The sequence below is a fragment of the Neofelis nebulosa genome, chromosome 16, assembly GCF_028018385.1.
Source record: "Neofelis nebulosa isolate mNeoNeb1 chromosome 16, mNeoNeb1.pri, whole genome shotgun sequence".
Lineage (NCBI taxonomy): Eukaryota > Metazoa > Chordata > Mammalia > Carnivora > Felidae > Neofelis > Neofelis nebulosa.
Genome location: NC_080797.1, coordinates 50,696,814 through 50,722,506, shown reverse-complemented (window position 1 = coordinate 50,722,506; position 25,693 = coordinate 50,696,814). Strand labels below are relative to the sequence as shown.

At 42.1% G+C, this 25,693-nt stretch overlaps 1 protein-coding gene and 1 non-coding gene across 3 annotated transcripts in view; one reads left to right on the top strand and one right to left on the bottom strand.

Moving 5' to 3' along the window:
- Positions 1-12,737: 12,737 nt before the first annotated feature.
- USP32 (ubiquitin specific peptidase 32) overlaps positions 12,738-25,693 on the bottom strand; it is a 250,843-nt gene continuing 237,887 nt past the window's right edge. For both annotated transcript variants that reach the window (XM_058705725.1, XM_058705726.1), the window contains exons 30-34: positions 20,723-20,914; positions 18,449-18,737; positions 16,331-16,755; positions 15,737-15,829; positions 12,738-15,005 (exon numbers count right to left, since the gene is read on the bottom strand). In XM_058705725.1, coding sequence (XP_058561708.1) covers positions 14,832-15,005; positions 15,737-15,829; positions 16,331-16,755; positions 18,449-18,737; positions 20,723-20,914 — 1,173 coding nt within the window. In that variant the 3' untranslated portion in view covers positions 12,738-14,831. The remainder of the gene's footprint in view (positions 15,006-15,736; positions 15,830-16,330; positions 16,756-18,448; positions 18,738-20,722; positions 20,915-25,693) is intronic.
- Positions 24,897-25,003, top strand: LOC131498689 (U6 spliceosomal RNA). The gene has a single exon (XR_009255559.1). It is a non-coding gene; the product is annotated as a U6 spliceosomal RNA (small nuclear RNA).

Sequence of the window (25,693 nt, the reverse complement as noted above, 5' to 3'; positions counted from 1 at the left end):
AGGGGACAGGGAAGGGACAAAGGTACATTTTGATCTTTCAACAAATACTATTATTTCCTCTGAGGATTCTCTGAGGAATCTCTGAGGATTCAGGTAAAAAAAAACCAGTCTGTGCTCTTTCCCCAGGACTTCTGACCCAAGGGCAGACACATAGGGCACAGCAGTACCAGGTCTACAAAATATAGGCATAGACACATGGGAGCATGGGCCCCAGAGCCACACAGATTTAGATTGTAGTCCTCTTCCACAGCTGTGAAAGGCAAGTGAGAAGCCTTTGGTAACTTCATTCACCTACCTTTTTTTTTTCTTTCTTTCTTTCTTTCTTTCTTTCTTTCCTTCTTCTTTCTTTCTTCTTTCTTCTCTTTTAGGTTTATTTATTTATTTTGAGAGGGAGTGAGAGAAGGTGAGTGGGGCAGGGGCAAAGAGAGAGGGAGAGAGAGAGAATTCCAAGCAGGATCCTCACTGCCAGCGCAGAGCTTGATACAGGGCTCAAACTCACTAACAGCAAGATCATGAACTGAGTTGAAATCAAGAGTCAGATGCTTAACCAACTGAGCCACCCAGGCGACCCATTAATTCATCTTTCTGAGCCTCCATTTCCTCATCTGTAAAATTGGCATGATGATGATTTACTTCATAAGGTCAGTGTAAAGATGAAACAAGATGCCTGGCCAAGAGTTTGTATTCAATAATTTGTAGTTATCATTATGATTGTTTTTATTAGAGCACTGAAGGATGGGTAGGACCTACAGACAGAAACTGACCACTTCCAGAGATGGGAGTAGGGAAGAATATGTGGAGGTCAGGATTCTGAGGGGTGATGCATAGATTTGCCCCTGTGGTAAGGAGTAGGTGTGAGATGGGTTGGCAGTCCTACTATGGAAGGGAGAAACTGTAAGACCCCTCCAGGGGTCCACTTCTCCACTCAGACACTCTGATGTCCCCCTCCTAGCACTCCACCCCACCCATACACAGAGCAGTCCACTGAGGCAGGCCCCCCAGCCTGACCTTTACCCAGAGTTCACCAAGGTCACTCAAAACAACAGAGAGAGACAAGAGGGGGAGGCCAACTGAGGCCCAGCCTGCTCTGCAGCTCTCATGTTCCTGCCTTATTGGGTGGTGGTCCAGGTTAGAATTTGGCTGAGACTATCCAAGGCCCCTGCTGCTTTCCTGCTGTGGGATCCATTTCATTTTCTTCTGGTCCTTCCTCAGGAGCAGCAGGATTACCACATTTGCCCTCTGATGGGTCCTTTTCTCCACTGCTGGTTCTGTCCCTGGCCATCTGCCAGTACACCTATTATACTGTCTGGATTTGCTGCAGGCTTCCCCCAGCTTATGGTCTGTACCCACCCAGTATTGCCTGATAAATTTGAATTTCAAATAAACACTTTTTTTTTAGTGTATCTCCAAAATTGCATGGGGCATACTTATACTAAAACATTACGTTGTTTAGCTGCATAAGCATCTTGATTTTGTATTTACCAGATGTAGTGACCCTACCCTCATTCCATCTATGTCAGGGAAACTGAGGCCAAGAGGAAGGGCAGACAAAAGGAGGGGTCAGAGACCAAGGCAGCCACCACTTCCTCCTTGGCCATCTCCTCTCCCTCCCACTGGCCACACCCTCCAGGAACTGATAGCACACTGGTTGAGGGGTTTTCCCCTTCCCTGCCTGGTATTGGGTTCCCTGTTGGAAGGGCAGCTGGGTACACTTTGCAGCAATGGACTTCCTCCCCACAGTTTTCCAAAGACTTGGGAGAGGCCAGTGCCAAGGCCTCATTCCTTCTCCTTTGGCCTCTGCTTGACTCCCGCTTCCCTGAGCTGGAGGGCCAGTGTCCCTTCCTGCAGCCCCGCCACCATCACACCAGCCACCTCTTGAGGAAGGGAGCCCTCAAGCAGCGTCTGGCCGCCGTGTCCAGGTGGGGTCAGAAGGGGCTGGGTGCCAGGGTTTTATTTACAAACTGAGGAGAGACTCAAGAGGTGCAGAACACTGTGGGCATCGGAGTGCTTATTGGCGTCACAGCCTGGAGTACAGGAAGAGGACCCAGACACCAGTCAGCAGCTGAGTTCCCTCTGTCCATCAGACACCCTTCCTCCCATTCCTTTCGCCTTGTAATCACCCTGATCTGTTTTCCTACCTTCAGCTATCATTATCTGCATGCCAGGCCCTTTGTAAGGTACTTTAGCTCCACTATCCCATTGAATCCTGACAGCAATCTTTAGAGCAAGAGCTCCCACTGGCACAGCCTCTTCAGGACAGCAGGCATTTCCATCTGTTTGTAGTGGATGATGTGCTGCCCAGCTCAGAGGCCTAGGAACGGCTTGTCCCAGCAGTGAGCACTGTCAGAGTGTGGATGCCTTTAGTTGTCAGCCTCTCTAGGGGAAGGAAGCCCCTTCACTCCAGGTCACACTCCTTTCTGCAGCAGCCTCTAGCCAAAAACCGATCAGCATGGGGGGATAAAGAGTTAGCCCAATTCGAGGTGACTCCAAGGGACCATTCCAGATCCAGAGCTCTTGGTGGGGCCAGCCAAGGTCACCACCGGGCCTGCGTGGCAGCTCCATCCCTCCCTTATCCTACCCTGCTTCCTTTGCTCTCTTCCACAGGTGTTGGAAGGTCCTAGAGGCACTTCTTAATAAACATCTTGTACACTGAACTCTGTCAGCTTCCTGGGGAAGCCAACCTGTGGGGCAGTTTGGGCTCATCAGTGCCCCAATGGCATAGAGCACATAGTAGACTTTCAATCAATACTGGATTGGAAGAACCCAGGCACAGGCATTGCTAGTCCTGACTCTACGCAAATAACAGTATGCTAATAGCAGCTAATATTTATTCAGGTAAAACTATTTGACATGCTTTATGTCTCAATCCTTAAAACAAGCTTCTGAGATGTGCATTTCTATTTTCTCCATTTTCAGAGGAGGGAACGAAATGCAAGGGACCCATGAGTGGCAAGTGGTACAGTGGTGCTGGGACTTGGACCCATACAATTTGGTACTCATGCCCACCCTTGGATCATCACCATGCTCTGCCATTTTTCTGAAGGAAACTGAGGTTTAGAGAGGTAAAGGGATTTGCCCCTGCCAGCCAATGGGTGGCTGCCAGATCTACAAACTCTACGGTCTGCGCTGCTTCCCTTGAACTAGTTGCTGCTGGCCTGGAAGTGCTTCCAGGGAAGCTTGAATTTAGAAGTCACTAGCCAGCCCGAGACATGTTGTTCCCTAGATCTGAACGCTATCCCCTGCCCCTCCCTACTTGTGTTTTTCTCGTGAGGTTAACACGGCAACCAAAACCCAGCTCAAAAGGGACTCCTTTGTGAAGCCCTCCTCAATGTCTGCTCTCCTTCTTCCCCACCAAGATCCCCTGAAGGAAGAAGATTTGAAGGGTCGCAGCCTCTTAGCCATCAGAGTATGGAAGTGCCACACCTTGGCTGGCCACACAAAGCGGGGCAGGCAGCAGATGTTTGCAGGATGAATGAATTTAAAAAAATGATAGCAAAACACAGAATTAGCAGGCACCATTCCAGGGCTGGAACTAAATATTTACCTTGCCCACGGGGCAATCCTGAGAGATAAGCCAGGTTTTCCAAGCTCTATTTATGCTGACTTTCCTTCTGTGACTGACACAATCAACCTGGTTTTGTTACAGTTTGAACAGCTGTTTCCACATGTAGGGCCTGGGCGTAGGAGATACTTGATTCTGGGCTTTCACTGTTCCCCAACATCGTGTGTCCTCCTCATGGTATTTGCTTCCCAATCCTTGGCCCGAGGTGACACTGCCCCTCCAATCTGTGAGCCTGGACTGGCCACAGTTTCCATAAGTGAGTGAATTGGGCCTTTACTCTAGTTTAAGTTGTGGGTTCATGCACAGCCACAGGGTTAACAGCTTTATCAGGAGCTGCTTGGAGTATGTAGGACAGATTTGCCAGGGTCTACTGCCTGAGTGGTCACCTGGGAGACACCTCTTAAGGGAAAGGGATTGGCTGTGATATGATGGATCCAAGTAAAGGGTCATAGGGGAGGAGGACTTGGAGTTCAGTGTGGCATTTATGAGTCAACCTCTGGGATTCACACTGGAGTCTGTTAGAAAGAAAACCTCAGGCCCAAAATGGAGTCACTTATGTTAAGAGCCCAATGTCAGCAAACCAAGACTTAATATCTAACCTAACTGCAGTTTCAGGTCCCCCTAGGAATGTAACCTTTAACCAGTCAACCTGAAATTTCCTGGTCAGCACTAGGAAATTTACTGATAGACCCCTTCCATTGCCCTTAGGAGGGTGACCTCGCCTAAAACAATGCTTTTTTTTTTTTTTTTTTTTTTTTGCTAATAATTTCCTTTTTTCTGTGCCCTGTCTGCCTTTAAAACCCTTTTCTTTCCTGCAGCTCCACGGAGCTCCCTTCTACTTGCTAGATGAGATGTTGCCTGATTTATGAATCAATTAATAAAGCTAGTTAGATCTTTAAAGCTTACTTGGTTGAATTCTTGTTATTCAACAGGTCATAAAAGTTATGGACGTGGCATATGAAAATGGAAAGAGCAATCTCATCTAAACAAAATGGAAAGAGCAATCTCATCTAAACACTAACACTGCTTGTGGGGGCCAGGCAGCTCTGATTTGGGATCAGGCAGCTGATTTGGCAGCTCTGATTAAGGGCCTAGTGAGCAACTCTGCCCCTGGTGTTCACTCTGTGAGGGGACATTTGGGGGAGGAAGTGGTAGTTTTGCATGAGGGGACCAGAGATTGGATGTTCCTGCTCAAGGGACACCACATGACAAGCTGAAAGGATTAGTTTAAGACATACTTGAGGGGCACCTGGGAGGCTCAGTCAGGCGTCTGACGTCGGCTCAGGTCATGATCTCACGGTTCTTAGGTTCGAGCCCCACGTCAGGCTCTGTGCTGACAGCTCAGAGCTTGGAGCCTGCTTCAGATTCTGTGTCTCCTTCTCTTTGCCCCTCCCCTGCTCATACTCTGTTTCTCTCTCTCTTCCTCTCTCAAAAATAAATACTAACAAATTTGTGTGTGTATACCTATATAGATATAGATGATATAGATAGATGATATAGATATAGATATAGATATAGATATAGATATAGATATAGATATAGATGATATACTTGAGATACCCTCTAGAGGCTGCCTTCAACATGTACATGGGGAGTGGGACTTTATGGGGATAAGAGTAAGGTCCAGGGAAACCCGTGTAATCACAGGGAGTAACCATTCACTGAGCCTGAGGCTGCTGTGGCCAGGCCAGCACAGCCGGCATATAAGCAGATTCATGAGGCGCTGCAGTGTGGAATCTGGTGATAGTTCCAGTTCAGGGAGGGGGCCTGTGCTCTAGATGAGGAAAAGGTTTTCCACAACGGACTATCAATGCAAACAGGGTAACAGATGAAATGTTTCATCCAAGCCTTTGCCAGGCACAGTGCCCAAGCTGCTACCTCCAGAAAGGTGTTACCTAGGCAGTGTAGCAGTTCCCTGACCTCAAATTTCTTTTTCTTTCTTTAAAAAATTTTTTTAAATTTATTTTTGAAAGAGACAGAGTGTGAGCAAGGGAAGGGCAGAGAGAGAGAGACGGAGAGAGAGAATCCCAAGCAGGCTCCACAAAGCACAGAGCCTGATGCAAGGGCTCAAAGCCACAAAACTGTGTGATCATGACCTGAACTAAAATGCTTAACTGACTGGGCCACCCAGGTGCCCCTCAATGTTCTTTTCAAGTAAGTAATGGAGTTTAGACTTCAAATTTATAGTGATTATTTCCTTAGAGTCCACACTAGGCATGCTTCTCTCTCTCTCCCTTCCTTCTTTGCTTTCTCTTCCTTCCTGTTCTCTCTCTCTCCACTTCTCTCTTCCTTGCTCTTTCTTTTTTGACATAGGTTTCCCTCACTATCCAAAAGTAGAGCATTTCTATGAAACCTCCCATAAACTGAAGTGTTGTAAAGTGAAGAGTATCCCCCACTTTCCGAAAGTTCATGTTGTGCCACTTAGCTTTCATGAAAGATCTATATTATTATGTTAGTGGCTTTTTTCAGAAAAGTGAAAATCCTCTTTGGATTTCTTTCAGTTAGTGAGAACAGGTACTAATGTAGGTTGTCTGTAAAAGTGGAGTGCGATAACGTGAGCTTTCAGAAAGTGGGGGGATACCTGTATCCATTTTGGATTGGGGTCTAGCATTTCCATCATCATGGAAGAGGATAGAAAATTAAAGTTGGGCTCATAAACCCTGGGGGAAAAGACAATGGGCTGCCTCTTTGGGGCTCAGCATAGCCCCAGTCGAATGGAAGGCAGCTGAGGAGTTGGCCTGCTGTGTGATGAGCCTGCCATGGTGGTTGGATAGACATGTGGTATTTGGTTTAGGCCCAGGCTTACAGGGACAAACACCTGGGTAGAATGGTTAGGCTCAATTGTTCTCCCTCCCTTCCCGGGAAAGGCCAGGAAGGAAAAGGCCCCAGTTTAAGGGAGGAGGCATTGTCCTCAGTGGTTAAGCATCATCAGGTAGCCCGGTTTGGCAGGGGGCCAGTAGGGAGCACAGGAATCTCATGGCTGCTATAGCTGGTGGCTGGCTTCCCAAGAATAGCTCATTCAATTCTCATCTTTCCTATCCTGCCTCTGGTACCATCACATCCCTGTTAAATGCCTGATAAGATATTTTCAGACAGTTCAAAGTTCAGTTTGGAGCTACAGGCCTTGAGTTGACCCAGAGTCCTTTTTTTCTCCCTCCCCAGTCCCACCTCCCCTCCTACGCCCTCCTTCCTCCTTCTGTCCAGCTCCCAAGGCCCCTGGGCCACCAGAAGTGGAGATAACAAACCTAGGATGTTAAGAGTCAGTTAAGAGTCACTTCATGGCTGTTTGCTCCCAAGAGTTTTTATCTTCCAGGAACAGGAGGAGGAGGCTGTTCTCAGGACATCCACTTCCTCTCCTTATGTAACAATAATACTTCATATTTGCATAAGTGTTATCTGTTATAAAATGGTTTCACATTACCTTTTTTTTTTTTTAAAGTTTATTCACTTATGTAAGTAATCTCTATACCTAACATGGGGCTCGAACCCACGACCCTGAGATTGAGTCATGTGCTCTTCTTTCTGATTGAGCCAGCCAGGCACTCCATCACATTCTCTTTTTCATTCAGTGCTTACCACAACACTATAGAGTAGTCAGGGTCATGGCAACCCTAATCCTTCATCAAAGAAGCCCACTGGCGGAGTTTGGAGAACTGGGTTGGTGAGCCTTGGAGATGTGAGGGGAGTGGGGTGTCTGGAGAGGGCATGAAAGCACCACACCTTTTCCCACATACCTTGTCCTATGTATCTAAGCTGTTCCTGAGCTGTATATTTTTGTAATAAGTAATCCAGTTGGGGAGAAAAAAAGGCAGCCATGCGGGTTCAGAGTGCTTGACCATCTTGCCAGAGCTTAAGTGGTGGATGACAGACTCCAGCCTAAGCACAAGTGAGGTATGGAATAGAAGCAGCCAGAGTAACCTGAGTTTGAAAGCAGCTCGGAAATGTTCCATGTGTGGGACACTTTGGACAAAAGACTTAATTTTATTGAGTCTCGGTTTCCTCATCCATAGATAAAGCGATGATAATGCATCCCTCACAGAGCTGTGGTGAGCATTTAATAATGAATGAGGCATGCATAGCATGGGATTTGGTAAGTAGGAGATGTCCACTCAATGTCTGAGCACCCCTTCTAACTGTTCTGGTTCCAAGTGCCAGACTATCCTTTATGCCATGTAGTAGATACTCAATAAACATTTGATGTATGAATGATAAACTCTCCCTTCCCCAACTCTCCGGAAGTGAGAGGATGTTTATTTACAGCTGCAAGCAACAAGGAGTGGCAACAGTGTTTCTTCAGCTGACACAATGGAAAGTCATAGGCCCTGGGGCTGGCTCCTTGTGGATACCCAGCCACGGGCACCAGGTGCTACCTGTGGTTTCTGCAGGGAGGGAGGCAAGACTTCACTAATTCCTGGCTGTCTTTTCCTGCCCAGATGTCCTGAGAGTAACAAAATGGCTTTGGAGAGATCCACCCTGAGGCCACAGTGATTTCCAGACCAAATGGAAATCTTGTTGCTTGGGACAATTCTCTGGGAGCTCTTCCAGCAATGCATGACAATTTTCTGTATGTTGAGAGGCCAAAGGTGCTTTAATGGGCATCTGACCCCACACATTAGAGCACTCACAAGTTGCTCAAACAGTACCCTACCTCCCCCCTCACTTTAACCTGAGCAACTCCAACCTCACCTGCTCTAGCCACCAGTCCTTCAGATAAAATGCAGTTGTAAGGGTCCAGTCCCAATGTTCCAAATTAAAAGTTGAAGACCACTGACTTAACACAACCCTTTCATTATTCACAAAGGTGAATAGGAACTGAGGTGCAAAGGAACAGGTGACCTGTTCAAGGGAATACAATTCTTTTTTTTTTTTTTTAAGCAGGCTCCATGCCCAGTGTGGAGCCCAATGCCAGGCTTAAACTCACATCCTGGGATTATAACCTGAGCTGAAATCAAGAGTCGGATGCTTAACTAAGCCACCCAGGCGCCCCCATACAATCCTTCAAGGAGCAAACACTCAGACTAGATTTCTAGTTCATTGCTTTCTGTGGTGGCAGCTAAGATGACTGCCCTGAACTTGAGGCTATAGAAGCCTTTGGTAACCATAGGTATCTCCTGATGCATTCTGGAGGCTCTCTGCTGATCACCAACCTGAAGTCCCCTTCCTTCTACTTGACCTATAAACCCACTGAGCACTGGGGTTTAGCCATCAGTAGCAGAGGATCCTGCTGAAGAGAATTAAAGAAGCCTGCTTCTATGGCCCCCAAAAGCCTTAGATGCCCTCACCAGCTCACTCTCCTTTTTTGGGCCTCCTCTCCTCCCATTCTCGAGGCCACACTCAGCTCCTCTCTCAGCTTGCCTTCTTCCTTTCCAAAGCTCTTCTAGTTTTTCTCCCACCTCTTGACTGATTCCATTTTTTCTTCCACTTACTGGTTGGAGTACCATAAGCCCAGCACCCTTCTGTGTTCCTCTTGGGCTTGCGGTAAGGTTCAAAGTTCATTATGAACAGAAATGTCAGCAAAAGGGGATTGTGTGTATGAAAAAGAGAGTTAAATTATGGCAAACAAAAACTGTTTGCCATAAAATGGTCTGGGGGGCCTGGGTGGCTCAGCCAGTTAAGCGTTGGACTCGATATTGGCTCAGGTCGTGATCTCTTGGATGGGAGATAGAGCCCTGTGCTGGCACAGAGCCCGCTTTGGATTCTCTTTCTCCTCTCTCCCCCCGCCCCCCCCCCACTGCCCCTCCCTTCTCTCAAAATAAACATTAAAAAAATCAATAAAATGGTCTAAATGTAGTGTGTACTTATGTAAACCATATGAAAATGTTTTGCAACCATACCAAAAACGTGGCATCATGAAACTTTTATTATAACTGGTCTGATCTTCAAAGGCTTTCACAACATGGTTCCTGTTATCTTCTACTATGCTCCCCAAGCACCTTTAGCTCAGCCTACAGGTCTACATATCTCTGCTTCTTTGTCTAGACTGCCAGACTGTTTTGCACACTTCTGATAAAATCTTGCTCTTGCTTCATGGCACAGCTCACTTCCCTTTCCCATTTGGTTTTTCCAAAGTACTTTGTCAATAGCCTACTATTTAGTGTCCTCAAGTCAGCACTTCATCAAAGACAATTATATGCAGGGAGCTTTGGTTAATTACTATTACTCCTCCTTGCATGTGTGCATGTGCGCATGTACAGATCATCATTCCCTAATTAGACTGAATACTGATTCATTCCCTGGAACAGTGGTTTCCGTAAATGACCAATCTGAAGACCAGTGCAAACTGGCTGGTTGTAAAACATTCTCTCTTGAGGAACTTCTTAAAATGCAGATTCTTGGACTGCATGGGAGAAGATCTCATAAATCTTACTGTAGAGTGATATGGAACACAGGTTTAATAAGACAATGATGGGATCATCACTTTAAACAAGCTTCTAGTTGATTTTGATGATACTGATGAATTGCCAGATTGGGAACTGCTGCCCTAGAAAACTTAGCACAGAGCTCTATACCTAGAACGTGCTTATATGTTGTTAGCTTCATGCCTCTGGACTGCTAATGAACTTGATCATAACATTACTTTTACAGTATTTACCTGTGTTCTGTTTCCCTAAATGAGGAAAGAATATTGAGTACCTAATATGTGTCAGATTCTGTGCTTATTAACATAGATTACTCCTTATAATAACCTTTTGAAGTGAAGTGGTGTTCTCATCGGGCATGAAAATTTGAGCACCTAAGGAACTTTTTAGTGCACAGCTGTTATAATAGCAGAGCTACAATCTGACTTCTAATTTTTTTATTTATTTTGAGAGAGAGAGAGAGAGAGAGAGCACACATGGGGGAGGGGCAGAGAGAGAGGAAGAGAGAATCCCAAGCAGGCTTCTTGCTGATAATGTGGAGCCCGATGTGGGATTCGATCCCACAAGCCATGAGATCATGACCTATACCAAAATCAAGAGTGGGACTTTCATCTGGGTTACCCAGGCACCCCTACAATCTGACTTCTGATTTAAATCCATAACCGTCTGACTTACAGAGGGCATGTACCTATGGCTTGTATCTGGCTTGCAGATAGGCTTTATTTGAACAGCACAATGTCTAAAATTTTTTAAAAATTGCCAACATTTCTAAATTGGGTATTTTGCATTAATATCTGGATTTCTGGTTTCTCTTTGGGGGAAAAAAAGATATGGTAACATTGGAGCCCACATTCCTGCATGGCAACAAAGGGAGCCTTTAGATGGATGTGCATCCTAGAACCCACCTTAGTCCCTACCAGTCCCCATTCTCATCCATGGCTGAACTCGCTTCTCTCACACTCTGTTCCCAAACCTGGTCCCTACCGGCCTCTGAGTTTGCAATTCTTGGACTCTTATTTACTATCTTGCTTCCCCATTGTTCAGGAAGTTTGGCAAACCTAAAGACATCCTATTTTTATTTGCTCTGTCTTGTATGAGTCTCTGATCATAGGGGTGTATTCTGGATTTTGTGATGTCAATACTAAGGAACCTGCAGATACATCATCAAGGGAACTGGAATCTCTTTTCCCTAAGCTAATATTCTGGCTCTGGCCTAGTAAAATCCTATATACAACCTTTAAAATAGTTGGGGAAATGTGGCAATTCATCAGTTTGCTTCAATTCAGTAATGGCTACATTTGAGAAAGGAGCCCACAGTGAGCAATGCCACCATGTGGTGGAGAGATTTTTATGTAGAAATGCTACCTTCAGTCAGAGAGACTGGAAGGCTGACGACCTCTCAATTTATTTATTTATTTATTTATTTATTTATTTATTTATTTATTTTAACGTTTTATTTATTTTTGAGACATAGAGAGACAGAGCATGAACAGGGGAGGGGCAGAGAGAGAGGGAGACACAGAATCCGAAGCAGGCTCCAGGCTCCAAGCTGTCAGCACAGAGCCCGACGCGGGGCTTGAACTCACGAACCATGAGATCATGACCTGAGCTGAAGTTGGACGCTTAACTGACTGAGCCACCCAGGCACCCCAAAGACCTTTCTCAATTTAAAGGGCCACTCAGAAACTAGAAACAGAGACACAGACTGGCGCTTTAGGAACTGTGTTTTAGTGTTGATGACTTTCTGGATCCTTTTTCTGTTTGTCTCCTTAAACAAGCTACCACTGCTGCTGATTCAACATGTTTCATCTATACATTTTTATTTTATTTTATTTTATTTATTTTTTCAACGTTTTTTATTTTTATTTTTGGGACAGAGAGAGACAGAGCATGAACGGGGGAGGGGCAGAGAGAGAGGGAGACATAGAATCGGAAACAGGCTCCAGGCTCCGAGCCATCAGCCCAGAGCCTGACACGGGGCTCGAACTCACGGACCGCGAGATCGTGACCTGGCTGAAGTCGGACGCTTAACCGACTGCGCCACCCAGGCGCCCCTCATCTATACATTTTTAATGTGTATTCCTGTTATTGAGAATGTGAGCAAAGAGCTATTAAATTCTTTTAGCATTAGTATAGCAAGAGTCAAAACAAAACAAAACAAATCTTTTTACAAAACATGATTGAATCTCATGGGGGTAGGATTTCACATTCAATGAGCACTTACCAAGAAACTGCCAGGCTTTTATATACTTCATTTACTTAAGATAAGGCTGAGAGGTAGGCAGTCTATTTTTAAAGATAAACAAACAGGGACTGAGGGTGAAGAACCCACAGCCCTAAATCTTCAACTCTTCTCAATACTGCCAATTGCTTCCCTGGAGGGCTCCCAGAGAGACAACCAGGGACATCCTTGGTTTCTCAGCATCCCCTAGAAACCCAGGATCATTTCAAGGAATTATTCAGTGAGAAGTCTTCCTCTTCACCTCAACTCCTAATCTGCAAGAAAACTATCATTAAGGCCTCCTACATCAATTCTCCATTCACCACCAACTCTGCAGCCCCCGCCTGTCCACACTGCCCAATGCCTTCCAAACAGTTTCCTAACAGGGATGTGAGCAAAGTTTAAATCAATTCAGCTGGCACTGCAGGTATCTTGTTCTACCTTCAATAGTTTCCATTCTCTCAGAGATGGAGCATCCACTCTATAAGTCAGGTACGTATTATTCGAGTAGGAGAATTAAATAGGGTCACAGAGAGAAAAGGCTGAAGAATTTGACTTTTTTCTTTACTTGTATAGAGGAAAACCAGCACATAGATGCATCCACAGTATTTAATTTGTTTGGATAATAGTTACAGATAAACAGGTACACTCCATATACAATTACCAATACTTTTTTATACAGTTCATATTTCAGTACATCAACACTATTTTATTTACACTCTATTTATGTACATTAACATCTTTCTAAAGTCAGTGCATTGTCAACAAGTTTTATACAGTAATTTACAAGGTGAATGTAGTTAATAGTTAATTTAATAAATTTTCTGCTAGTCATGAATTAAAAAATTAATTACAACCAATATAACAAACACAGATCAAACAACATTAGTAGATTGTGCTACCTGCTTAAATAAAACATCTGTAAGTAAATTATTTAAAATCTTCCACTTTTTCATGGGACTTGTCCAGGTAGAAATGGACAGATTTTTATATAACTGAAATCATGAAACTTACAAAGCCTGCATTTTGTCTGACTTTATAATATTTTATCATTTAGGCCACTCCTTCCTACTTGTAATTACAGTCTTTTTCTGAATAGCGTTTAAACTTACGTAGCCATTTAAGGCAACCTTTCCAAATGCTCTGAGAAGAACTGAATAATAACCGGCCTCAGATATCAGAACACAAATGCTTAATTACATTGGTACCTACTATCTATGAGGAGGGAAGGTTAATGAAATCTGACAATTAATGAGAATCACTTCCAGGTTCCAGATTAATAAAAAAAGACTGAAATAAAAGTGAAATGTTCACCTCACATATATTTAAAAACAACACAGGGGGAAAAATGCTGCCTGAAATAAATAACATTTATACTTTTGTTCCAGTTTTGAATTATCAGAGGAAAAAATGAAGCAAGAAACGTAACTTTTGATGACCATTACTATGAAATTATTAAAAAAAGAAAGAAAAAAAAGACAAACTCCAGAATTAAAAAATAACAGACATGCAAAAAAACCAAAAGTTTACTTCCTAAACCCACCAATTAAATTAAAAATACACACTACCAGTGTTTGGGATGTGTTTTGTTTTTAAATTTAATATGGGGGCAAAATACCCCATATTCAAGTTAATTTATAGCCCTTACAGCCATCAAATATGAACAAGTTTTAAAAAATTCATTTGCATGTATTCTCTCTTTTTCTAAAGTGCAAAACAAAGAAACAAAGAACAAACAACCACTAGTTGTAAAACACCATCCAGCTTAGATGCCGCTTTCCCTCTGAGAAGCTCTTTGTGCAACATGGGCATGTGACGATGGTGCAAATGTTGGCAACTATCCTACTGCACTCAGCAGTGGTGGGGGATACATTTTTGAGGACACTTGAAGTAACCTCAAGGTAAGATGCCTCTATCTGGAGGGCTCTTTTAGCTGGATTTCCCAGGATACATTTTTTTTTTTCCCCTACAGGGTCTCCAACCAAGGCCCTGGGTAGAAGGCACACAGCTCTTAAGAGATTCTCCCTTTCAGACTGACCACTTATATACATGCCTCTGCCATGAATGGCTGGTTGTGTCTCAAACACAAACACGGTAACAGAAACAAAAAGCAAGAAAGGCATAGAAATAGTGGGAAAATGGTTTAAAAAATAAATAGAAAAATGTGTGTCCATGCCATAAGAATCCTTTGCACGCCTTCTGAACTTGCTTTCTCACATCTTGTCAATAAAATGGAATAAAACTTTAGGAAAAAGGAGGTAGCATATCATGTCGTCCCCAGACAACACTACAATTTTTTGTTTTACTTTGACTCCAAGGAAATTCTTAGCATTTTGTTATGATTATTGGTAAACTCTACACTCACTACATTTGTTTATATCTGGACAAGCACAATTTAGTTCTTATTTGGTCCCAGGTGGCTGGTGCCAAACGCTTTTGTTTACAGGCTAATGGTGGACTCCGCCTGAAAGTTCTCTACCAGAGAGCTTGTGTGAGACACTTCCAAACCAAAGTATTACTACTGTTATGCTAACTGCTATTTTAATTAGGATTTTTATTTTGTGCTTCAGGGTCACAGGATAAAATAACTACATTTAGCTTGCCTTTCACAGAGAAACTTCTGCCAAATGTCAGCTACAGGGAGTCATCTCCCTCACCACCAGCCTGTCTAGCAGCCAGAGTGGTAGCTTTACTGTAACACACAATACTTTTTGTAATCGGACTCAAAGTCTTCATCCATGCTGCTTGTGTCTGCCATCTTTTTGCCATCGATCTTTGGCAGAAATTGTGCATAGTCTATCCCCTGCTGCTCATAGAAAAGAATGTAGGCAGAGTCGGTGTCAATTTCATCAGGGTGAAGTTCCTGAAGAGGCAAGAAAAGCCTTTAATAAAAAAGTCATTACTATGCTGGCCCTAAATCCTTGCTAGGGAAGGGAGGACCAACCCTCTTTAATTACTAAACCAGACTACTGATTCCAATCAGCTTAACATTTTGACTGTCTGATACCTGCCCTAAACTAAGCTCCATTATTTTCAATGTTTGTTTTGGGGAAAATATTCTGACCACAGACAGTCAAAAGAATGACTAAAAGCAAACAAAAAACCATCAAATTCTAACAGTTCAAAAGATAAGAACTTTTTCTCATTAACAAATACCTTCTTTTTCTTCACCGTCCATGTTTTCATTCTGTGCTCTGTACATCATTTAAAAAAATACTTTTTAATGTTTATTTTTGCGAGAGAGAGAGAGAGAGAGAGAGAGAGAGAGAGAGAGAGAGACCACGAGTGAGTGTGAGCTGGCGAGGGGCAGAGAGAGAGGGGGACAGAGGATCCAAAGCAGGCTCCACACTGATAGCAGAGAGCCCGATGTAGGGCTTGAACTCACAAACGATGAGATCATGACCTGAGCTAAAGTTGGATGCTTAACTCACTGAGCCACCCAGGTGCCCCTGCACATCGTTTTTGTTCCTTTAATACTGAAGACACCTATATACTAACAGAAATATCTATTGAGTACAAAGTCTATTATTTCAGCAAATGTCCCTCAGATCTGTTGACATTTGTTTCTTTTATTCAAAGACGAGGGATATTTACCTTACAGCTGCTGTCATTATAACAGTACCACTTGCTGTTTGGGTTTTTGGCATAAGTGACGTAATGGCCCCCACCCAGAATTCCTGAATGGCACTGTAAGAGAGAAGAAAGTAGAGGTATGTTAGTAGTTAACAGTAGTCTGGTCAGGGCACAGTACTAGGACACAATGGGGAAAATACCAATCACTTAGGTGATTAAGAAAGATGTTTTGGAACCATTTACCTTTTTCTAAAAACAAAACAAAAAGAAAAATCAAAATTTAAAAGCTCCAAATCTTACCATTTTACACTTGTAATTATATTTTAGAAAGAAAAAGTTCTTAGGAGTACATAATTTTTCATGACTTGAACCCATGACTCCAATTATAATGATTACATTACTATGCCCTGCATACACTGGGAGTATCTTGAATTCTATCCAAAAGGCCAAGATATCTACTGCTAACTTTGTCTATCACCAAGCTCAATGCCCAGCAAATAAGCAGGTCCTGAAAAAAATGACTGATGAATGAATTAATTAATGAATGAATGAGATGAATGAACAAATCATTGAAAAGTGCAGATCATTCTGAAAACCCTACAACAAACCACTTACCGAAATTGCATATAGATTATAAATAGGCTTAACACGAACATCTTCTCTTTGGTCATCAGTGCTGTCTTCTTCACTGTGGTTTTCAAGCTGACCATTGCTATAGCCATTGCCACATGCCTCATGCTCATAAAGAAATCCATTGGCCAGAGCTACTTCGTGGTCCTGGGGGGTGACCAGTTCAGTTTGGCTACCCCCCATCATGTGCCCCCGGCTCAAGGAATCAGCCAGCTCACAAACTTGCCCACCTCCATTCTCTTTGCTGGCATCCAAGTTCTCCTTACTACTTGACAGTTTATTTTTGCTGCCAATCTGGGGTAGCCGGAGCCTCCCTTTGCTCCTCCCTAAAGTCCTAGGGCTACTGTTAGGGCTGCTATTTTTGCTGGAGGGACAGCTAGTTCCACTCTTTCTTGACGAAGACGGAGAACCTATGAAAGGGAGAAAAGGAAAAGATTCTTAAATCCAAATGCCACAAGTTTAACCAGCCACCAAATGCTAACTTTGAAGTAAACTTCACAAGTGTACACATACAGGTAAATACAGGGGTGTTCTGACCAGCTACTTTTTATTCCTATCATGCAGTGACAAGTTATATTCTTGTCTTCCTAAGGCCAAGCTCCTACAGGCAGCAATGTCCTAAAAACGTGAAGTACCATGTAGGGACTTAAAAACAGCAGAAAGATGAGGGGCGCCTGGGTGGCTCAAGCAACTGGTTGAGCATCCAACTTCGGCTCAGATCATGATCTCACTGTTCGTGGGTTCAAACCCTGCACTGAGCTCTCTGTTGTCAGCACAGAGCCTACTTCAAATCCACTGTACCCCCCCTCTCTTTCCCTCCCTCATTCTCTCTCTTACTCTCAAAAATAAACGAAAACATTAAAAACAAACAAACACAACAGGGTGCCTGGGTGGCTCAGCTGGTTAAGCGTCTGACTTCGGCTCAGGTCATGATCTCATAGTTTGTGAATTTGAGTCTTGCGTCAGGGTCTGTGCTGACTGCTCAGAGTCTAGAACCTGCTTTGGATTCTGTGTCTCCCTCTCTCTCTGCCCTTCCCCTTTCTCTCTGTCTCTCAAAAATAAACGTTGACAAAAAATTTCGTTTAATAAATTTAAAAAAACAACAGAAAGATGAAAAATAAAAAAAATAAAATAAAAACAACAGAAAGTTGTACACCTGAGACAAATATAACACTGTGTAATAATTATACTGGATTTAAAATAAATAGAATAAAATAAAATAAAATAAAATAAAATAAAATAAAATAAAATAAAAATAAAATAAAAAATTTAGGTCAGATTCAGTTCAAAACAAACAATTGGAGTAAGGCATAATACAAATACATACTCTCCTTTGTTAAATTAGATTACAGAATATGATTAAGTACTTACTATTGGTAGGCACAGTATTGGGAACTCTCTACTATTTCTACCTCTGTAGATCCTGTAAGGTAGTGGGTCTCAAAGTTTTTGGTCACAGCCTCACTCACTTCCATATATACTCTATATACTCAAAAATTGCTTTAGACCTTAGCACTTTTGTTTATATAAGTTATATATCAATATTAATCATATTAGAAATTAAAACTGAGAAATTTAAAAAATACAATACATAAGCACATATTTCACTGACAGTATCATCACATATCATGTTGGCTCTGACTCCACTACATATCTGTTAGAGAATGAAAGTGAAAAGGTGAATACTGTCTTAGTATTTTTATGAAAGAACTTCTAATCCTTCAGGTCCCCTGAAAGGGTCTCTCAGAGACCCTCTAGAGGTTGCCAGACTATACTTTGAGAACCTCCGACGTAAGGGAACAAGGATGACAACTATTATTCATGATCACGATATATGTCAGGCATTACGTAAAGTGCTTCACTCTTGATGCAGCAAATCCTCAGACACTATGAACTTTTACAAATGAGAAGCTGTATCTCTTGCTAAAAGTCACACAGGTGACTCAAATCTACACAGGTCTGATTCAAGATAGGTTCCTTCTACCTCACACCAAACTGGTGCTCCAGAGTGGAAGACAGGGAAACATGCAACCTACAGGGGTCCCAGGAAAGCCCCTCTCAGGGTGACATCTGGGCTCCATGAGGCCCTTCAGGCTTCCTCACCTTTAGGGCTACTGATGATGTTTGCACTGAGTGAAGACGGGCTCTTGCTCAGGAACACATCTTCTTCCCCAGTTGAATTCTGAGCATCCACTTTCTTCACCTCTCCTGGCAGAACCCTGGGCTCAGAAAGGTCATCCCCCTGGGGTGTGAGTGGCTTACACTGACAAAGAGCCGGGTCTCTTGGTACCAAAAAAGCACTAGGGTCAAAACTTTCACGAGGAAATTTAACAATTTTCTGTGATTTTATCCATCGACCATTTACAAATTGAAATCGTTTAAGGTGAATAATCTGGAGAAGGAAAGGTAGAAAACAATTACATTAAAGGGCTCTGAAGATACAAAATTACATTTAAAAAACCTCAAGTCTAATACATGTTCAAGAATATATACATTTTTTTCAAAAAGAATGCATCTTATTATTTAATGGAGTTATCAGTGGGGCCACTGGCCTTTAGATATATAGCTAACCTGATAATCTCCCTAATTTCATAGTCTATGCATATCCAAAATTCTCTCCCAAATTTCTGCAACATCCTGGGTGTCTGTATTTTGCATGTTTTCCTCTGTTTCCTGGGCCTATCACCCAGACTGACCTTTACCTTTCTCTAACATCACAGAAAATCCATCCACAAATATACTCATGAAGACAGAAGACTATACTGAATATTTTGAAGAAAAATGGAGGAATTTTCACAGATGAAACTTACCCAATCTCCGATAGGAGGCTTCTCATTTCTTACCATATCCTTTGATTCCTACCAGGGAGTTTCAATGTCCTAAAGAGCATAATAAGAATCTCCCTTCTCCTTTTTGCCTTCTCTTTTCTTTTCCAAGAGCAACAAATTTCTCTAATCTTTATACAGTGTTATAATACAATCTAGTGTGGGCACAGATCTTTGGGTGGCTATCTCTATCCTAAATACTAACAATTTACTATTTATATAAAGAGAAACTCTTCCTAAGGGACATACTGGTATATGGATCTACAGCAGTCCACCAAGCTCTCAACATAATATTTATTTTTCATTATTCTTTAAAGATATCAAAAACATAGTTTTTATATAAATGCCTTTACTGCTTATGTTCTATGTGATTATTATACAAGTATATATAATTATCAACTCACCAAACTGACATTTAATCTATGCATTTAATTTCATGCTAATTATACCTCAATTAAAAATAAACTTGTCCCCTTCCCACCTACCTATCCCAAGCCTGCCCTGCCCTTTTCGTCTCTTCCCAGAGTTCTCATCCCTGGAGCTAGCTAATCAATGTTATTAATTTCCTAGGCATCCATTCCTGGGAAGTCTTTCTGGTCTAAGTAAAGAAAAACCTACATTTAAAGTCTCACATAGTAATAAAAAAAAAAAACATGAATAAAAAAGTACACACAAGGTCTAGTTAAAATATATCAATGCCTGGGGCACCTGAGTGGCTCAGTCGGTTAAGCGACTGACTTCGGCTCAGGTCATGATCTTGTAGTCCATGAGTTCAACCCCCACATCAGGCTCTGTGCTGACAGCTCAGAACCTGGAGCCTGCTTCGGATTCTGTGTCTCCCTCTCTGCCCTCCCCACTTGCACTCACTTGCACGCTCTCAAAACTAAACATTAAAAAATATTCTTTTAAACATATCAATGCCTTACATTTACATTTGCTATGATACTTCTACTTGTACAGAAAAAATTTTCTTAAATGAACAGGAAGATCTGTCACTTCAAACTCTCCTGATGAGCAACAGAAGCATCTTCTATTCCATGAAGGAAAAAGGCAGAAGTAGTAAATCACGTGTAAAAGAACACATAAGCCCAAGTGCACCTGTGTGCTTGTGCTGTGGCCATGTGACCAAGCACAGTGGGACTGGAGACTGAGGCTCAGCTGTACTTCTACATAAGAGCCTAAAGGGTGAGCATAAAGATTCTCTCTCTAGAGCCACAAGTGCTTTCACCTTCTCCTGAAGTTCAAATTCACCAAGATGCAGAACTTGTGGCACTTCTCACATACTGCACTGAACTACAATTAATGGTCTCTCTCTCCAATTAATGACTTCTCTCTCCTTCAAGCCTGTATGCTCCTTCAGAGCAGAACTGGTAATAACACGTGTAGAACAATTAATCCCTGTGTGCAACACAAAATCCTTGCACAGCACAAGTGTTTTAAGCACTGCCACAGGGAAGGTTTTATTCTCAAAAGTAACAAAATTCCTATTAGTTCATGGCTTCTTTCTTTTATGCTAGGCTCCTGCTCTCTCTTAGGCAGGGCTGAAACATACCAGGATAGGGGGAAGCCTCCAGAGATCCAGCTTCTTGGTTGCCAAGCAGTGGGTCTTACACTTGGAACAATAGTACATCTCATTTTCCCCTAGTTCCTCCTCACTGGTGAAAGCACGGAGGCAGCTGTCCAGGTTGATGGGCTCAGCTTGTGCTTGCCGACTCTGTTCTACACTCTCATGCTCATCTACAACCTGGAAGTGGAAGGAATAAGAGGAATTGGAAAAGGGGTGTAAGGGAGGAAAGGAGTTTAAAATGATCCCATGGCTATGTATCATGTTAGGTGACTCACTCTCGTTTTACTCTACATGAGGAAAAAGAAAACATAACCCAAACTAGAGTCTTTGAGCAAATACCATACTTCCACATTTACTTCCAGAATTACATCAGTAACATCCTGGATCAAATTTCTATTTATATGACCATAATAGCTTTTCTTGAAAATTTTCTGAATTCTTCAAAATGACAAAAACAAGGAACTGCCTATTTTACAACTTTTTAATTATAATGGTATGTTTTATTTATATATATAAAAATATATATTTGTATTTGACATATATATATACACACATATATATGTATATTTATATAAATCCAAAACAGTATCATTTCAACATGTGATCAATAAAAGAATTATTGATGACATATTTTAGATTCCTTTTTACTAAGTCTTTGGAACTATAATCTTCTTAATTTGAATCAGGCACATGTAAGTGTTCAATAGCCACATGTGACTAGTGGCTATTGCACCTCTTTTTTACAATTCTGACATCCTAAAACAGCTTATATGTGAGCTCACCCTCAAGTCAGGGGTGATGAGATTAGGCCATTTATTTTCAACCACAAAGACAGAACATTATCAATATGCTGCAGGCTTTGTAGAGGCTAGGAGAAATAATATCATCACTGGAACACAGATGCCAGTTATAGATTAAATAAGAAAGGGTACCAGAAAAGCTCACCAGGAGAAGGCAACATACCAGAGCATGAAACCTCATGGGATAAAACTCATTTGCATAGTAAAGTCATGTAACAGAGTTACCAGAATACCATGTGTATCATCTGTTTCCTGCCTCATGGGGCCTTTTCATCTGAGATGGCAACAAAGAGATGGCAATAAAAGCAAGAGCAGGCTCAAAAAAAGCCTATGTTGAGAAGGCCCCTAATACCTGCCCAAATCTCTCTAGTTCTATTGACCAGCATGCTAGACTTTGGAGTAAAAAGGACATAAGTCTAATAAAGGAGAGAGAGCAGAGGAGGTAGTGTGCATGTGTGTTGGAAGTAGTGTGGGGTCAGGAAGGAGAGGAGGACGTACCTAGAATGCAACAGAAAAGGAAAAATTCTCCCTCTCCTCTTCTGGGTTGCCACTTAACAGCAATGGAGAACCATAGTGGGTGAGGCCTAGCACCAGGACTTTGAATGCTACCATAAGACTTCACACACAGATCTTTTCACCCCAGCACGGGGCCTCGACACTCACTAAGTCCAACAATAAGTGCCTCTCTTTCTGGGCAAAGGGCACACACAGGTCCATCACCAAACTTCTTACTCTGTTCCCTTTTTGAACTCATGATAGAACATTGAGCTGCCTGGCTTACAAACTGGCATGGCTCAGCACATTCAGTTTACAACAGGTTTTCATGTGTGGCTTTTTCCTGACATGAGAGGATAGCTAAGTCACAGGCTGTCAAATGCTAGGGCTGATCATGCAATTAACAGTTTTAGCATTGCATCACTGTCCATTTCTAAAGACCTCATATAAAAAGAGGAACTTAGAGGAAAGTCCTCTATTTCAGAATGATAAATGTACTGCCTTCTTTCCTGATACTAACTTTCATCATCTTTAGAGCTGGTCATCTGAGGGAAAAACTGACATGCTTCAATGTCAGTGGAAATATGTTGCATCATAGTTGCTGGAATCAGAGTAGAAAAAGAGTAATATTCTTTTCTCATAGCCAGTTAAACATTATCCCTATTATTTCTATCAGGGATGCTTTATGGCCTACCACAAATTACAGTAAGCTGGTAAAGATACTGTTGATCTTTATTGACTATATTTCTTATGGAACACACAGGCTAGATGGAGAAAGGGAGGAAGGTTGACCAAAAAAAATGCAACTGACAATAATTTTTATTTACCAATAAAATTTCCCTAAATGACAAAGATTCCCTTTTTACCTCTTGGGATCCATTCCCAGATCCTCTACCACTATTCAAATAGTTTAAATCACTCATTGGCACCCTCCTCCTTCTTCTGCTTGAAAGCTTCTCCTTAACACAAAACATAAGGAATTGGGGTGCCTGGGTGGCTCAGTTGGTTGAGTGTCTGACTTCGGCTCAGGTCATGATCTCACAGCTTGTGAGTTCGAGCCCTGCGTCAGGCTCTGTGCCGACAGCTCAGAGCCTGGAGCCTGCTTCGGATTCTGGGTCTCCCTCTCTCTCTCTACCCTTCCTCTGCTCATGCTCTGTGTCTGTCTCAAAAATAAATAAAAACATTAAAAAATTAAAAAAAAATTAAAAATTAAAAAAACCAAAACATAAGGAATAAAGTCATAGCTTTCTCACATGATAAAGAATATTAGAAAAAGAGGGAGATATAAGAAGCTATCTAGTTCAATTATCTATTGAGGAATGTGAAGTCTAAACAGGTGAAAAATAAAAAGACTAAGAGCAATGGTCTTTTTTTTGTTTACCAAATAAAGCATTTACATAGAAATTTTGGAAAGCATGGAAAAATATAAAAAGGCAGGGAAACTTTTATTCTTTTTTTTTTTTAATTTTTTTTTTTTTTTCCAACGTTTTTTTTAAATTTATTTTTGGGACAGAGAGAGACAGAGCATGAACGGGGGAGGGGCAGAGAGAGAGGGAGACACAGAATTGGAAACAGGCTCCAGGCTCCGAGCCATCAGCCCAGAGCCTGACACGGGGCTCGAACTCACGGACCGCGAGATCGTGACCTGGCTGAAGTCGGACGCTTAACCGACTGCGCCACCCAGGCGCCCCTATTCTTAATACAAAGACAAATATTGTCAAAATATTGGCAGCTTTTCTTCTGTCCTTTTCCTAAATAGTATATATTTTTTAATATTGAAAAGATTTTTTAGTATATGTAGTTTTATACTTTGCTTAAAAAAACAAAAACCAAAAAACCATGAGGGGTGCCTGGGTGGCTCAGTCAGTTAAGCATCTGACTTCAGCTCAGGTCATGATCTCACGGTTTGTGGGTTCGAGACCCGTGTTGGGTTCTGTGCCGACAGCTTGGAGCCTGCAGCCTGCTTCTGATTCTGTGTCTCCCTCTCTCTGCCCCTCCCCTGCTCACGCTCTGTCTCTGTCTCTCAAAAATAAATAAATGTAAAAAAAAAAAACCCAAAAAACAAAAAACCATGATACTTCTTTGACTAGGTTTATTCCTAGGTATTTTATGGTTTTTGGTGCAATTGTAAATGGGATTGATTCCTTGATTTCTCTTTCTGTTGCTTCATTATTGGTGTATAGGAACATAGGAATGCAACCGATTTCTGTGCATTGATTTTACATCCTGAGACTTTGCTGAATTCATGGATCAATTCTGGCTGTTTTTGGTGAAATCTTTGGGGTTTTCCAAATAGAGTATCATGTCATCTGCAAAGAGTGAAAGTTTGACTTTCTCATGGCCGATCTGGATGTCTTTTATTCCTTTGTGTTGTCTGATTGCTGAGGCTAAGACTTCCAGTACTATGTTGAATAACAGTGGCAAGAGTGGACATCCCTGTCATGTTCCTGACCTTTGGGGGAAAGCTCTCAGTCTTTCTCCATTGAGGATGATATTAGCAGTGAATCTTTCATATATGGCTTTTATGATCTTGAGGTATGATACTTCTATCCCTACTTTCTTGTGGGTTTTTATCAAGAATGAATGCTATATTTTGTCAAAAATCGATACACTGAAAACTACAGAAAGCTTATGAAAGAAATTAAAGAAGACACACACACAAAAAAAGGAAAAATATTCCATGCTCCTGGATTGGAAGAACAAATATTATTAAAATGTCGATACTACCCAAAGCAACCTACATATTTAATGCAATCCCTATCAAAAAAACACCAGCATTCTTCACAGAGCTAGAACAAACAATCCTAAAATTTTTATGGAGCCAGAAAAGATCACAAATAGAGCAATCTTGAAAAAGAAAACCAGTGCTCGCTTTGGCAGCACACATACTAAAACTGGAACGATACAGAGAAGATTAGCATGGCCCCTGCGCAAGGATGACACGCAAATTCGCGAAGCGTTCCATATTTTTAAGACATCCAGATGGCCAACAGGCACAGAAAAGATGCTCAACATCTCTCCTCATCAGGGAAATACAAATCAAAACCACACTCAGATATCACCTCAAGCCAGTCAGAGTGGCCAAAATGAACAAATCAGGAGACTATAGATGCTGGCGAGGATGTGGAGAAACAGGAACCCTCTTGCACTGTTGGTGGGAATGCAAATTGGTGCAGCCACTCTGGAAAACAGTGTGGAGGTTCCTCAAAAAATTAAAAATAGACCTACCCTATGACCCAGCAGTAGCACTGCTAGGAATTTACCCAAGGGATACAGGAGTACTGATGCATAGGGGCACTTGTACCCCAGTGTTTATAGCAGCACTCTCAACAATAGCCAAATTGTGGGAAAAGCCTAAATGTCCATCAACTGATGAATGCATAAAGAAATTGTGGTTTAATACAGAGAAAGACAGATACCATATGGTTTCACTCTTATGTGGATCCTGAGAAACGTAACAGAAACCCATGGGGGAGGGGAAGGGAAAAAAAAAAAAAGAGGTTAGAGTGGGAGAGAGCCAAAGCATAAGAGACTGTTAAAAACTGAGAACAAACTGAGGGTTGATGGGGGGTGGGAGGGAGGGCAGGGTGGGTGATGGGTATTGAGGAGGGCACCTTTTGGGATGAGCACTGGGTGTTGTATGGAAACCAATTTGACAGTA